Source organism: Macadamia integrifolia, chromosome 5, assembly GCF_013358625.1.
Source record: "Macadamia integrifolia cultivar HAES 741 chromosome 5, SCU_Mint_v3, whole genome shotgun sequence".
Lineage (NCBI taxonomy): Eukaryota > Viridiplantae > Streptophyta > Magnoliopsida > Proteales > Proteaceae > Macadamia > Macadamia integrifolia.
Genome location: NC_056561.1, coordinates 9,689,124 through 9,705,552, shown reverse-complemented (window position 1 = coordinate 9,705,552; position 16,429 = coordinate 9,689,124). Strand labels below are relative to the sequence as shown.

At 36.4% G+C, this 16,429-nt stretch overlaps 1 protein-coding gene across 1 annotated transcript; it reads left to right on the top strand.

Moving 5' to 3' along the window:
• Positions 1 to 866: 866 nt before the first annotated feature.
• On the top strand, positions 867 to 7,016 carry LOC122077855 (aspartic proteinase CDR1-like). The gene is made up of 3 exons (XM_042643757.1): positions 867 to 1,154; positions 1,286 to 1,360; positions 5,607 to 7,016. The coding sequence occupies exons 1-3, from the start codon at positions 867 to 869 to the stop codon at positions 7,014 to 7,016; spliced, it is 1,773 nt and encodes a 590-aa protein (XP_042499691.1).
• Positions 7,017 to 16,429: the final 9,413 nt, after the last annotated feature.

Below are 16,429 nucleotides of genomic sequence, written 5' to 3'. Positions count from 1 at the left end.
TCTATATCTCTCGTGATGTACTTTTTGATGAAGCTCACATGTTTTTCCCTGACAGGACTCAAATTCAATGGGAGATAAATACCATCGACCACAGTGATTTTTCTATGAATGATGAATTTGTTCCTGTCCCATTACTTGATGATAGGGTCAATGAGGATGGAGGTTTGAGTCAGGGGGTTGATAATTCAATTGTTAATAACAGAGAGGCTAGACCAGATCCATTTGCGCCATCCCCTCCAGTACGCCATCCCCTCCAGCAGCGCCATCTTCTCTAGTTACTGTTCCAGCGCCATCTATGCCAGTTCGTAGATCTGATCGTGTTCCCAAAATGTCAACTCGACTAAGAGATTACACCACTTATTACACCACACAACATCCTATACATGCTTATATTTGTTATGAGAATATTTCTTCAAAATTCCTAAGTTTTCTATCTGCAATCGATTCCCATAAGGAACCAGATAGTTTTAGAGAAGCAAGCAAACAAAAAGTACGGATTAAAGCCATGAATGATGAATTGCAGGCTCTTGATCACAATAATACTTGGGAAATAACCCGTTTACCTAATGGTAAACATATTGTGGGATGTCGATGGATCTGTAAGATCAAGTATAATAGTGATGGAACTATAGAAAGGCACAAGGTAAGACTTGTTGCCAAAGGATACACATAAACATATGGTGTTGATTACAATGAGACGTTTGCTTTAGTAGTTAAAATAAACATTGTCCGTATTCTAATGTTTGTTGCAGTTAACTATGGGTGGTCTCTATTTCAAATGGACATAACGAATGCATTCCTCCATGGAGACCTTGAAGAGGAAGTCTATATGGATCTTCCACCTGGCCATGCATTAGAAAATCAAGATGGAAGGATTTGCAAACTCAAAAAGGCCATATATGGCCTCAAACAATCACCTCGAGCATGGTACATATCAAGTTGGGTTTAAAAAGGAAGAATCTGATTCTTCTATGTTTGTTAAAACTAATGACAATGGCATTGTGGTCATTCTGGTTTATGTTGATGACCTTGTGATTATAGGCAATAATCACTTTGGAATTAAAACTCTCAAGAAGCTCTTGAGTGCTGAATTTGACATCAAAGATCTTGGAAAGCTAAGATATTTTCTGGGTATTGAAGTAACAAGCTCTCAAGTAAATTGTTTCTTTCTCAACGTAAATATATCCTAGATCTGTTGAGAGAAACCGGTAAGTTGGGAGCTAAATCTGCCAGTGTACCTATGGATTACAATAGTAAGTTTACTAATGATGATACTCCATTACAGGATATTGGCCAATATCAACGTCTGATAGGGCGCCTGATCTATTTGACTATTACCAGACCAGACATTGCTAATGCGGTTAGCTACGTGAGTCAGTTTATGTATGCCCCTACCAAAAGGCACATGGAGTTTGTTGACCATATATTGCAATATTTAAAATCTTCCCCAGGTAGAGGAATTTTAATGAGGAAAAATGGCCATACATAAATCATTGTGTATATTGACTCCGATTGGGCTGGAAGTCCCGTGGATAGGAAATCAACTACCGGATTCTATATCTTTATTGGTGGGAATATTGTTACCTAGAAGAGTAAGAAACAAAATGTTGTAGCTCGCTCAAGTGCCAAAGCTGAATATCGTGTCATGGCATCTGCTACTAGTGAGCTAGTGTGGTTATGATCATTACTGCAATAACTGGGATGTGAGTCTGTCAACCCTACAAAATTGTTCTGTGACAACCAAGCAGCCACTCATATTGCATCCAATCCCGTGTTCCATGAAAGGACCAAGCATATAGAGGTGGACTATCATTTTGTACGAGAAAAAGTTCAAGATAAAACCTTTGAAATTCCATACATTCGCAGTGAAGATCAACTTGCTGATCTTTTCAGCAAGGCATTGTCGAAAGGTCCCTTTCACCATTTACTGAACAAGTTGACCTTCGATAAAATCTTTGCTCCAACTAGAGGGGTGTTGTAACCCGGCAGTCACTGAGAGGGGGGGTGAATCAGTGAGTTCAATTCTGATACCTAAAAACCTGTCCGATGTCTGGCCAAGAAGAACCTGATATACCTGTCCCTGTTTGCACACATTCGTATGCACACTCAGCCTCTCATAGGCACTTCCAAGTATGCACACCCATTCCACATTCCACGCACTTCAATATCAAATGCAAACAACAAGCACCCACAACACAGGGTTTTTACGAGGTTCGGCAATTTGCCTACATCCCCGGAGTAGTGCCTGTAAAGGCTTCGTACCTACTCAATACACTACTTTTGACTGCACCCACAGTCGGGAGCACCCACACCCAATTTTCTCAAGCCGAAGCTGAGATGGCACTCGTAGTGCCGATACAATGTGTAGCACCCACTACACGGGAGCACCCACTCCCGGTGCTTAGCACCCACTCCCGGTGCTTAGCACCCACTAAGCACACAATAAATAATACAACTAAATTGGGCTTATATCAATGCCCTACAGTCAAGCTTTGCCTAGCATATGCATCCACAACTAGCTAGCATTCTTACAGTTCATCCACAACTAACCTAGCATGTATACATTCATCCACAACTAACCCTAACATACATACATATATGTAATGTAAAATCCAGGGTTAGAGAATCTCACAACCGATTGCCTGGGATGACTAGAAACTTGTACTGACAAGTTTGGTGCTCACACCTTCTCTCTCCTTGGCTTCTTGCTCTTCAAAGCAAACACATCCTTGCTTTCTTCTCTTCTTCCTTGGCTTTGAGTTAATGTACCATTAACACACTTCAACCACCTCTTTTACCTCCTTTAATGGCCTAAGAACATTTATCATCAAGAATGTATGTTCATTCAAGGACCAACAAAGAGGGGGAAGCTTCTCCTACCAAAATCGTAGCTTTCTTTCACTCAAAACCCATTTTTCTTGCTTCCATGGTGTAGGGCTTGAAAAAACGAAGAAGCTGCAACTTGGTTCACCCAAATCCGACTTAAAATGAGGGAGTTATGACCTTTTGAAGTTGGAGCAATGAAATAGCCCGAAATGGAATCTTCGTACGGGTGGCGTAGGCTACACCGGCGGCGCGCGCAACAAGGGCGAAATCTGACCGTAGATCTCATATAAGAGATCTTATAATCCAAGCCGTCCGATTAAACCAACGGACAACAGATCCAAACTGTTAGATTTGAATCTCGATGACGTCATCATGACGTAGGCGCTGACATCGTCAGAAGTGTTGTCGATCTATGATTGGTTGCTTTTCCGGATTTTAAGGGAGCTTGTCTCCCACTCACAAAAGTGAAAATGCATATTGACCGTTGGATCCGAATCTTCCATGATGGCTTTAATCAGATTTCATGAGATCATTAAGATCGGAATCATTTTTATACCTTCTATACACGCGCGAAACACAATAACATACCTTGATATAGTGTAGCGCCAGTGCATCAAGAATTATGCATCTAACCAATCAAATCCCACGCGCAAGCATCTATCTCGTCCATATCACACCAAAATCTCAGCAGCCTTTGGATGGGCATCAAGCCTACGTGGCCGAATCTTGGCCGTCCATTTCACTTCCCTTTACTCCTCTTTATTACAATCAAGCCCCTGCCTCCATATGTTTCAGTGCTTAAAGACCCCTTACAACTCAGACCTTCAAAATCTTTAAATTACACAAAAGCCCTTCGAATTTCAAAAATAAAATCCGAAAAATCCACCCAACACCGAGAGCAACTGATGGATTTTCGGTTTGGATTTTCGAACCGACTTTACGGAAATGCTTATAACTTTTTCATACGATATCCGATCGAGATGAAACAAAGTGCGTTGGAATCGTAACTGGATGCTCTACAACTTTTCAGAAGACTCAATCATCTGAATCATCCATGTAAAAAGACCAAAATGCCCCTACACCTTTCTAATGACGTATCTTTCTCATACGGAATCGGAATGCGATGAAATCAGAACCTTTGGAAAGATTGTATTTTTTTCGTATTGTTACATGTAGAACGCTTCCTTTAAAAAATTCATCTTCAATGCCGAAACTGCCCTTGACTGCCATAAATGCCGTAACTTCTTCATACGGTATCGGAATGTGACGAAATCAAATGCACTGGACTAGGAAAATTACAATCTATATTTTTCATGAAGAACCAATCTTCCAAAAATGTCATTTTCATTGCCGAAAATGCCCTCGATCGTAAATAGGCCAATTTTGCCAGTTTTGACCCAGAAACCCGCACCACCTATTAATGATGTATTAAACCACTCCATGCATACCAAGCTGCTCTGTTATCTCATCGGTGACACTGGATACTGCCATGTCATCATTTTCATCCACGTCACCCAAACTGGCCACGTCATCACTTTCATCCACGTCACCCAAACTGGCCACGTCATCACCGCCACGTGGCCGAGTTGCCAACAAGGACAACCATAAAACAACAAGGGGGAGTATTGGCGTGATAAGGATCAGCTAAATAGAATATGTGTTGGTGTGATAAGGATTTGTTGGTAGATAAGGATCAATCTTCTATTCTTAGGAAGAGAATTGTTTCATATTATGGCTAATATTATTCCCATAACATGGCTGATTTGGCTGATTTCATTTCTTTTGTATATTACCCTTGTATGGTAGTTTGTATGTATTCCCTCTATTTAAGAAGTAAATTTTGTCTCCCAAGAAATAAGAATTGGGAGTTTTCTTCCGAGGACTAGGCTTCTAAGGAAGACTGAACCTCATTACATGCTTGTGTTATTTTTCTTGTGTTCTTCTCTTAACTTTTACACCAACCCTCTCCCTATATATAAATAAATAAAAGATTATGGCCTCTAACAAGGGTGGAATATGCGATATGAAGTATAGCCTTGATTGATCTTAATTGATTACATAAACAAATAAACAACAAAGCCTTGTCTCAATTTAAAGGAGTCGACTACATGGATCCAAGAAAGAAAAGGAAAAAAGAAAAACAAAAGTAAAAAGAAACAAAATCACAACATTAATGATGAAGTGGAACACAGGCACACTGGTATAAGGGGTTCGGATCCTAGCCCTCCAATCCACTTTGTTTGATACCATATTTGGAGCAAGGGCTAATCGGGCATGTCTTCCTAAACAATTCTCTTTTATATCCTACTTAGATAAGAAAACACGAGGAGGAGGAGGAGGAGGAGGAGAAGGAGAGTGAAAATTATGAGAGGGACAGAGAGATGAACCGGTTAACAGGTGAAAAGAGGGGTAATCTGGTCATTTAAAAAGACTACGGGAGAAAAGTATGTAAAATTTCAAATATAAAGGAGTATAAAAAAAATAAAGGTAAGGAAATTTTAGTATATAAAGGTTAAGTGTAGAGGAGAGAGAGTAAATTTCCCTCCAACTATTCATTTTGTTTTCTGACAAGTTAATGCAGTTACCTCAAAGTTATAAATCTTCGTTGGACTGCCGGGTTTTTCATTTACATTAAAGCCTTTCCATCTATTTTTCCTTCATTAATATAAGATAAAGGTGCCAGCCATTTCTTATCACATCCTTTTGTTCTACATTTAATATGGTCCTATATTTGGATAATTTTCAATGATAAATCTCTTTGTTCTCTGGCCTTGGTATAGATTTCACTCATTGTTAACCATCTACCAGTCCATTCTTCCGCACCAGAAAGTGCCCTAATGGGAAGGACAATGTGCATGTTCTTTCTGAGACTTCTCTCAATTGCGTTACTACTACAGTTTACTTTGGCACAATCTGGAAGCCTCAGTCTCAAGCTCATCCACCGAGATTCAGTGGAGTCACCTCTCTATCCAGGTAAGCTTTCAAGCGAAGAGAGAACTTCTAGGTATGTTAATCGCACTATAGCCCATGCTCGTCGGATGATCCAAATAGCTAGAGGTACTCGTCCCGACGAGATAAGTATTCCTGTTGATTACCATGGTTTCGACTTTATAGTGATAGTTGGCATCGGTACAATTGATGGCCAATATCAAAACTATTATCTCATATTAGATACTGGGAGCGATTGGTTGTGGTTACAATGTGAAGGTTGCAAAAGTTGCTTCCGTCAAAGATCCCCACTATTTGGGTATTCCAGATCAACTACTTATCATCCTCTTCGATGTGATATTGAGCCTCTCAACCCCCTATGTACACCCGGTCAATGCTGGGAAGATACAAGTTTATGCTCATACAGAATACGGTATGCGAATGCTCAGGGTCCCTTAACAGAGGGAGTCATTGCAAGTGAAAAATTTACATTCAATGATGCTGGGGGCACAACTTCTATCAATGACATAGTCTTTGGTTGTGGCTTGAACAATGTTAACTTTGATACTCAATTTATGCCAAATAATGAGATAGCTGGTATAATGGGTATAGGGTCTACACCTCAATCCTTCATTTCGCAGTTGGGCGATCGCTTCCAGCATCGATTCTCATATTGCTTGCAGCCAATGTATGGTAATCAAGGGATTAATACATATCTACGATTCGGGGAAGACGCAAAAATATATCCACAAGGCCGAGTGGTAAAAACTACCCCAATTTTGACAGGACCTACTGCAGGTCTTTACTACTTGGACTTCTTGGCTCTCAGCATTGCAGATCAACGTATTTCCGATCCTCCTCTAACTCTTTGGCGGACACTAATAGACTCAGGAAGTCCCTACACTTTATTTCCCCCAGGGCCTTTTGCAAGTATGAAATCTTATCTGTTACGTTACTTGCAGCCTTATAATGTGAAGAGAATCCCACCAAGGGATCTTATGGATCTATGTTTTGATCGGACTAATGGTTTCAACAATTTTCCGAGCATCACATTCCATTTCAGAAATGCTGATCTTGTTCTTTGGCCTGAAAATTCATTTCTGATTAAGGATGACTACTTTTGCTTAGCAATAGCACCTATTAATGAATTACAAAAGATTCTGATCGGAGCATACCAACAAGCGAATTTCCGGTTCTTATATGATTTACATGGAAGAACCCTCTCCTTTTCTCCGGAGGACTGCTCTAAGGATTCTAATTAGAGAGAATGCATGTAATAGCTTGTAATGCTTATGATAATATGTATGATGTTCCAATAAAATCAATGGCTTCATAGCTAATTTCATTCCATTCGGGCTAATACATATGTCCATGTTTTTCATACTTATGCTAATACGTATGTCCATGTTTTACATACTTATACTAATATGTATGTCCATGTTTTGGGCTAATGGCCTATTTTATATGTGTGTGTGTGTGAGAGAGAGAGAGAGAGAGATTCGACTTCACATGAGCACCCATCGCCTAGGTCAGCCCTTAGCTACCTGGGCAAGCGCCATGTGTCCAGGCAAAGATCCAACACTTTGAAAAGAGGCACGGCAAGCGAGACATTGACAGAGACACGAAAAGTGAGGTGTCAAGAACCGTTGGATAATCGCCTGGAAACGTGGCGTTGACCCAGGTAGCTATGGCCAAGACCTGGGCGATGGGCGCTCAGGAGAGGAGCCGGATCACAAAGACACAGAGAGAGAGAAAATTAAGGGGGCACAGTTTTGTTATCTTGGGCTTGGGTTTCATTAGTTATAACTAATGGGCTTTGGTTCTTTTTTTTTAATGTTACTGCAACCCATTTTCTGTTGGGCTTTTGTATTTTTTTTAAGCCCATGACTGTTTGAAGGACTTTAATTGTTGGACTTTTTTTTTTCTTTGGGTAGAAATTAGACTTTATATAAAATGCTGTATATTGGGCATACGCTTTTCTTTTTCTTTTTTTTTTTTAATTGATGAGTGCATTGTGGGTATTGCTCTTACGAATAAAATAACTTTGGGTGTACAATGTATGTTGGGCTTAACCTTGGGTTTTGTTATGTAAATAAATATTTTCAAAACACTGCAGTCCATAACTTTGTTCTAAATTACAGTTTTAGGTAAAAAGCCCATATCCTGTTTTTATGTTTAAGGCCCACTTCTATTATATGTTTTGAAGTCTAATTATCGTTACAGGTTTGAGCCCAGTATTATTATATTTTGGCCCATTATATTCAGTTTAGCCAATGTCCTTGCTCATATGTTAATGAACCTACACAGAAATTCTGTCTTAGCCCATGATAAGATAAGTGGTTTATTCATAAATGTGCCATTGAAACTGTATGCATGTGGGATTAAGGGTTAACTTCCACTTCATAATTATTCTATGATGGTGTGGACTTTAATGTTTATTTCTTAGCCTTTATGTTTTTAGGGTTGCTACATTTCATTTATTAGAAATCAGAGGTTTTAGGCTAAAATGTCAAACTTATTAATATTTTTACTATCATATATAAATGTTTATGAATTGCCTTGTGATATTAATTGAGATGTTATAGCACTCAGGAAGAAATATAAAAATTGTAGTAACTCAATTGTCGTCATAGTAGATTGACTTTGAAAATTTAAAGATATGAAACCAAAATAATTGATAAGTAATAACATCAGGATTGTGGTTTATAATTGTGAAATAATGTTCGATAGCCCGATAGGTATGTCATTTTTTTTCTTTCAAATAATTGTGACCCGGCTTAGGACATTATGTTACAAAATAACAGACAAGTTTGAATGGAAATATACAGACCATAAGAGATGGATTCCTTATGTCCAATGTCCTTAGTGGAGGTTCCTCCAGTTGATATTGCAATGAAGGGTTGATTCTCATTCGATTACCCCTAATAAAGATAAGGGAGAGGGATCGCTACAACATCAAAGTGCAGTTTCTCATCAGTAATGGATTTTTAATAAGTAGATACAGTATGGGTCCATGGGGGATGTGACAAGGTGCACATAGGAATCTACACGCTTGCATTGTGGCAATCTTTTTCCAACAACAACAACAACAACCATAACCTTATCCCAACTAAATGGGGTTGGCTATATAGATCCGATATAGAAAATAAAGAAGCCCAAAAGAGAGGTTAAAAATGAGGAAAAATTGAGATAAGAGAAGATGGTGAAACAGTAGAGAAAGATGCATCATGAGAACATCCCCTATAAGGGGTCAGCAACACAGGTCCTCATTCTCTACAAAACTCTATCCGAATTCAGACTAGGATTGAGCTCTATCCTTTGCATATCTTTCTGAACCACTTCGTCCATAGTGACCTTAGGCGTACCCCTACATTTTCTGGCTCCCACAAAATAAATTTGGTCAGTCTTTCTTACTGAGGCATCGATAGGTCTCCGTTGATCATGGCCATACCACCTCAACTGTCTCTCACAAAATTTGTCCTGGATTGGTGCAACCCTCAAATCGTTTCTAATACAGTCATTCCTTATCCTATCTCTCATGATCTTCTCACACAGCCCTCTCAACATTTTCATCTCCGCTACACTCAGGATACCGTGGCAATCTTTTTCCCTAAAGATAAATCTTACACTATGAAAGGGTGTAACTCGAGTTGAGACAGTTTTAAAAATTAGATTAAGTGATACCTTTCCGCCTTTTCCAGGTCAAAAGCTGGGTTTTCACAAAAAAAAAACAGGTAACCGTTTAGGTGCACAATCTGGTTTAATCAGGCTCAATTGTTAATCTTGTCTAGTTTTCAAACTGTGGTTCCAACCTTCATGCCCATGGTTTTTTTTTTTTTGGGGGGGGGGAGAGGGGGTCAAGGATGGAGGAAGGGGAATGCCCTTGGTTTTGTGGCTGCAAGGCTTGTGATTTGTGGTGGCAATTGTAAGTAAAATTCAAAACCTAAAAGGTCTCATAATCACAGTTCAGTTTTTTTGGAAAATTATCGTGTGTCTCATGAAGAACTTAGCAAGTTCACCCACCCAACTTACTCAACCAAAGAGGTATATATCTAAAGGCCAGGTCTTGTACTAATGCATACCAACCCTCCCATGTATTGTCATAAATGCCTCTGCATGATACCTTTTTCCTCCATGTGATATGGTTGGGTGACCTAGCTAGGTCCCCCAGTTACCTAATCACTACTCAAAATTTGTTTCCTATTAATAATACCTTCTGTCTGGGCTAGAAAAGAAAAAAGGTAATGATCCATTCATCAGTAATTCATGCAAGTAGAATAATGAGACTTGTTTAGTTCCATGATAAGCCTTCTTCAAGCCAGTTTTTGTTTTTCACAAGAACTTCATCCTCCTAACAACTAATAGATTCTACAAGTAGGTATATTAAAATTCAAAACCCTAAATGTCCTTGTGAAAGAGCTTTACTGGGAAAGGTATCGATTTGTCTTCCCCTTGTGACACCTACATGAGAAAACTAATTGTAGAGTTTTGATTACAGTTTTTGGGGAACAAGAGCTACCCAATATAAATGAAACTAAATGTTGTAGCTGATAACTTATTAGGGTTTGCACCCAGACAGCATTCAATTGACCTTAAGGGGATACTAGACAATATTGCGATCTTGTAGCAACAGAATTCAATCAGAAGATATAGTTTCAATTGTACTTATCTAACCCTTTTTCCTGTTTGAATAGACATCTATTGAGAATAGGAGCATGTACCCCTAAAACAAACTTAATTATATGATTTAGATATTGTCTTTTCAATACCGTTTTCCACATTTATTTGATTTTTGACAACTATAATGCAGATCATAAGCATTTACACTTCAACTGTGTTCTGCAGCTCTACCCATATTAGCTAAATGAGATTGGGAGAAAGTACCTGGTACTAGGAAGTAAGAAGCAACCCAATGGGTCCTCATACTAACTAAATGATTGGCTAGCTTTGTTTGAGTTTAATTGTCTAAGGACTTAGCTGATGCTTTTCTACTTTGGACTTATTTTGAGACATTGGTGAAGTTAAGTGGTTGTTGTAATATCGGTGTTTTAATGCTTATATCTTACATGGTTAGCAATTTTCTTATATAAGTTGGTGGTTGGTTTTGGTGAGGCTTGGCCCTAGCAAGTTAAATTTAACTGTCATTTGGCTTTCATATTTAGTATAGATCTCTAGATGGTTAAATTTTGTTATCCACCTCCCAGTGAGAGCATAGCAATTAATAAGGAAATAAAGAGGAATCACAAACACTCCCAACGTAGGAGTAGAAAGTTAGATAATGGTAGGTTGGTTTACGCGTAGCCTATTCAAATAATTAAGATAAATGGAGTAGTTGAGTTCAATTCAGTTGAATGCCAACACTTTATGTGTCATTATACAATATACACAAGAGGGGGGTTGGAAATTTAGCTACTCATGTATTGAGCATAGACACCCTACAGTGTTAATAGCATCTTTTATTTGCAACAACTCTCATTTAATCTCTCCATGTCTCCCTGCAATAGAAGGGTCAGTTACTAAGCTTCAATCATCACCAATGACCTAAACATCATCAACTGCACCAACTTAAATGAACTTTCTTCTCAATGTCATAATGTATTTTTTTTTTCCTATCACCCGGAAATCCAACTACAACACTTTCATCACCAAAACATCGTTATCCATTTTTACGGTCAATTTAAAGCTGTAACTAAAATGATTCATGGCAATAACACCAATAACAATGAAGACAACAGCAGCAACAGCTTTTAATCCATTTTGACATATCAGTATGGCTGACCCCAAGTAGTTGGGATAAGTCTGAATTGACGATTTGGAGATATTGAGGCCATAATTATTCGGAAAATAACCTATTCTAGAAGTCATTCATCCAAAAGTCCCTTTTAGGAGATCTCAATCCAGTGAGATGTGGACTGATCAAAAGAACATGACTAATAATTCAAGCTTGGTGGACTGAACCAAATGTGGACTGATGAAGAATAACATGCAACTGATTAGGGTTCCCCCCACCCCCCCCCCCCCCCAAAAAAAAAAAAAAAAAAAAAAAAGCTTATTCATCCAAAGAAAAGTTTATTTTTTTATAAATGAATAAATTATTGGTCATGGATTAGATTCTCATATAGACTGGACAGACTTTTTCCGCTCAAAAATAGAAGAAGAAGAAGAAGAAAAAACAGACACACTTCCATCAGGGAAAAATAAATAAACATGAAACGACCTCATAGCCTCATATGCATAAATGTCAAGTTAATTCTTCTCTCCCTCTTAAAGGCCATGAAGTTTCTTACATTCAGTGATAAAATAAGGAGTCATTTACACAATACAGAAAGAGCAGTACCAGAAGGTGCAACTAAAAGACTCCCAGGAGTATCAAATATCATTCATTTCTGCAAATTAGCCAGCTCATGCTTCAAGGGCTGCCTTATTGCCATGGACAAATATGCTCCACTTTATAGTAGTTGGTAGTTGATGTATCAAAGCCCAGCAATCAGTACCAGATGGTGAAATGAAATACCATGAAGGATCTCCATGAGCCCTCAACAGGAGCTTGAAAAGGGTCACTAAGTGACCCTATGGTAATGATAATTTAAAGGCGCAATGAAGAGTTGTTATATCTTAGAGCTTACATGAATGTACTTGAATTCTTCAAGTAGATAAAACATTAGCCCCTGAACCAGACCACACCAAGGCCTATCAAAAGAACAAAGATAAACCCACATTCCCTGGAGGTTTCTGAATTTTTCTTGGTCTAGGGATCTTTTATTCATACTAGAACCAAGTGTGTATATCTTGTGTTTATAATGGTAATTCAAATTTACAATGGATTCTTGAAATTATTTGAGGCTTTTTCAGAAAATAAAACCATATATATGTTGCAGTGGTAAGGTTTCTTCTCATAAGCCAATCAAAAGGAATTATTATAAGTATTATCATAGACAAAATAGTTTTGACTGGTTGACTGTAATACAGTATGAGAGATAAAAGATAGTCTTTCTGATGTATTGACCATCTAATAATGAGATAAAAAAGTCTTTCAGATGAATTCATAATCTAATAATGAGATATGAAGGTAATTAAAATTTCAGAATAATCATAGTTCCCATGATTTCGGATATCAAAATATGATGGACTGGATTTGTTGTAATTGTTTCTTCAAATTTGTCAGCAAACCAACAGGTCTCAGATTTTCATGGGTGAAGGGTTGTCATTGAGAGAGAGTGAGAGAGAGATTCATAAAGTCTAACATGGAGGGGAAGGGGAGAGAGAGAAACACCAAAGGATGACCACTTCAAAGTCATGAGTCATTAAAGGATGACCACTTCAAAGTCATGAGTCATTACTTCTGATCATGCTTTGTTTACTCATCCATGAATTATTTCATATATCCAACCCACTGTGGCAAGAAAAATCTCCATAAACCTCTCATAAAAATCAGAAACATGTAAGAGTGCATAAGGCTGTGGTCCTTTGATTCCAGGATACTATTTTCCTTAATTAAATAGAAAAAATTAGTTAAATATAAATTTTACTCATAAATATAATGACGTTCATGTGCTCAACTAATGTCTGTGATCTAGTATGTTTTTCATGTACATCCATTGGAATTTAACATATTAATAACCATCAGATTTTAGAAGCAATGTGCAAAGGGATATTAGTTTCTTAAACAGATTATGACCTACAGTTTTCTAAAACCTTCTCAACAAATCTAATTAATGAAAAAAAAAAAAAAAAAAATCTAACATACTATTGAGTATCCCCTCTTTTTTAACATACCTAGAAAGGATGTTGTGTTCATTCAATTGCTTACCTTGGAACTTTGATATTCCAAAAAGATGTAGGGAGCCTTTTGATGAAGATATCTAAATAAATCTGTAAAAATCTTTTTCAACCCTTCCATTAATATAATATGAAGTTCAGATAAAGAATCAATAACATTTAAATTCTAAGGGGGAAAGGAGATGATATGCATGCTGGTTTTCCTTGAAAATGACAAAAAAAAGTAGGGCTAAAGTATGCAAGACCTTATTAATGGAAGATATCTCAACTTTCTTGTAAGATATTGGAAATAAAGTTGTTTGGTGTCTTGGTTTATCATATGTTGTTCAATCTTATGTTCTCGTTTGAGCTGCAGTCGCATTCATAATGACTTGGCTATATTTCAATGCACAGACGCTTTTTTCTAGGATCATATGCTCCTAAGATTATACGTTTTTCCTCAGGATTCTCTCATCTAGAAGTAGAAATAGAAAACAAAGTAATTAGAAGGATTGTTATAATCTAGAAGGATGATCTAGAAAACAAGTTGTTTTGGATGCATTCAGATGGAAAAGTTAACATAGATGTTATAGATCTAATTTTTTTCGAATCTCATTCACGCCTTATCCATATAAATATTATCAATGGAAATTTTGAATATCTATCAGTTCATAATGATAATGATATTCTCAAAGAGAGTGATCAAGTTGAAAATTAAACTTTTTATCAGAAAAATAGTAATTATATCAGAAGTAAGATATACCAAAACCAAAAAGAGGTAGAAATCTCTAGAGACCTCAAGAAATCACACCTACTGAAATCAACAGGATTGATTTTTTATTTTTTGTTTGAAAATCAACAGCATTGATAAATCACCACTAAAGATTATGTCCCACAACTTTAACAAAAATGTTGACCTAGCAATGAAGGCATAACCACCCATAAACATTAACTAAAAGAATGAGATGGACTGCGGGTGATATGGAGCAACATTAACATGCAGTGGGACCTTTCAGAGCCACCTCTTTTGACCTATGAATGATCAAGCAGTTAAAAAAAAAAAAAAAAAAAAAAAAAAAAAGAAGAAGAAGAAGAAGAAGAAGAAGAAGAAGAAAATCATCTGTAAAATTTTTTGACAATTTTTTTTTATCTTAGAGATTCAAAATTAATTTCATCCAATAAGTATTTACAAAATTTGTCAAAACATATTCGTTATACTCCAATGTACATATGAATCTCTAGATAAAAGAGCACCATGCATGATATTTCATTGATATGATCAATGAGTCAATTGAATAGGATCAAGGATGATTGTATAGCATACAAGATTCCATACAAAATTTGCTTCTCAAAACTTGTTTTAGTGTAGAATTTATGATTTGAATCTAGATAAAGCAATGGCCCAAGGGGAGATCATTAGGGTTTGTGTTTTACTACCCTACTCAAAATTATATGAAAATTTGTTAAGTGCTTTTCCTATAAATATTTTTAGCTTGCATCTAAAAAGACAAGGCTATTATTAAGTCCACATATGAAACTAGACTAGTTATTGCTAAACAACTACCCACATTATGAGTGAAGGCTAAGGCAATTCACTTACACTTATAAATACTTTCAAGTAATAATGTATGCAATTTCAGTAACAGGTTGACCTCATTAAAATGCTGAATCACATAATACAAAAATTTCTTGAATTATCTATAAAGCCTTGATACGGCAGTAACAACCTTTTTAAATCCTTGAATTTAAGGGTTGTTTTTTTCTCTTTCCCCAACGGTTTATTAATAACTTTTATGATGGAATTGAACCACATTATATGCATTTATGTAATTTTTAGAGAAAGGGTCAAATTACTAGAAAAAAAAAAAAAAAAAAACAGGATTTAGGTATTAAATTTCACTTGAAGAATTTTTAATAAAATCACATTTTTAGGTCATAAATGAGATTGCATTCTAATGGGTATATATATTTTTCTTAATGGATTATTTGAAAATATTTTTTCAAAAAAAAAATAATATATATATATATATAGTTAAACAATGATTGAAGGAGTTGGTTAAAACAAGATATAAATTATTAAGTAACATTTTTTTTTTTTTTGAAGGGGACACTAAAGTAGAAAAAGCTAAGTGAAACTAACTTTGAAGAGAATTTGTACTGAAGTTCGATGGAGTATCACAATTACCATTACTCTTCAAAAATTCCATGCGGGTTGTTAGGCTTATATCCACCGTTAAAATATTCTAAGTACCTTGTAGAAAGTGCAATTATAAGTTTAATTAATAAGCTAACCTAGGATTTATGTATTTTAACCTTAATAAGCTAACCCAGGATTTATGTATTTTAACCCCACAATAAATAGGCTATTAAAAATAATAAAAACAATTTTTTAAAAAAGAGGAAAGAAAGAATAAATCCTGCCTCAAAAAAATGAAAAGAGACATTCAACCACACATATACTTTTACAATGTGGTACTTATGTACCCAAAGAACAATTAACTTCCTTCCCAGAATGGTGATAGTTTCTTTGATTTTCATTCTTTCAGTCATTATATTTTGTAAGGTATTTAATGTACTGCATTATGGGTCTCAAATTTTTTCAGAACCCTAATAATTAATTTTTCTTTTAAGAAATGAAAAATGCACCAAAAATAATGAAGAATCAAACTAAGAAGGATAAAGCATCTAGAGTTCTCATCAAATCTTATTTTTAAAGTAATGAAGATAATTAAATCCTGGGAAGAGGTCATGTTTGAAGGTTATGCTGAAAATATGAATTTAGCATTTAAACCATAGTAACTCCTTAACACATTGATGGAATGGAATGGAATGAAATGGAATGGTTTATTAATCTTAGTATTGATGGAGTGCAAGAACACCTTTAAATAAAAATGATTATTTAGATAGCATAGAGAAG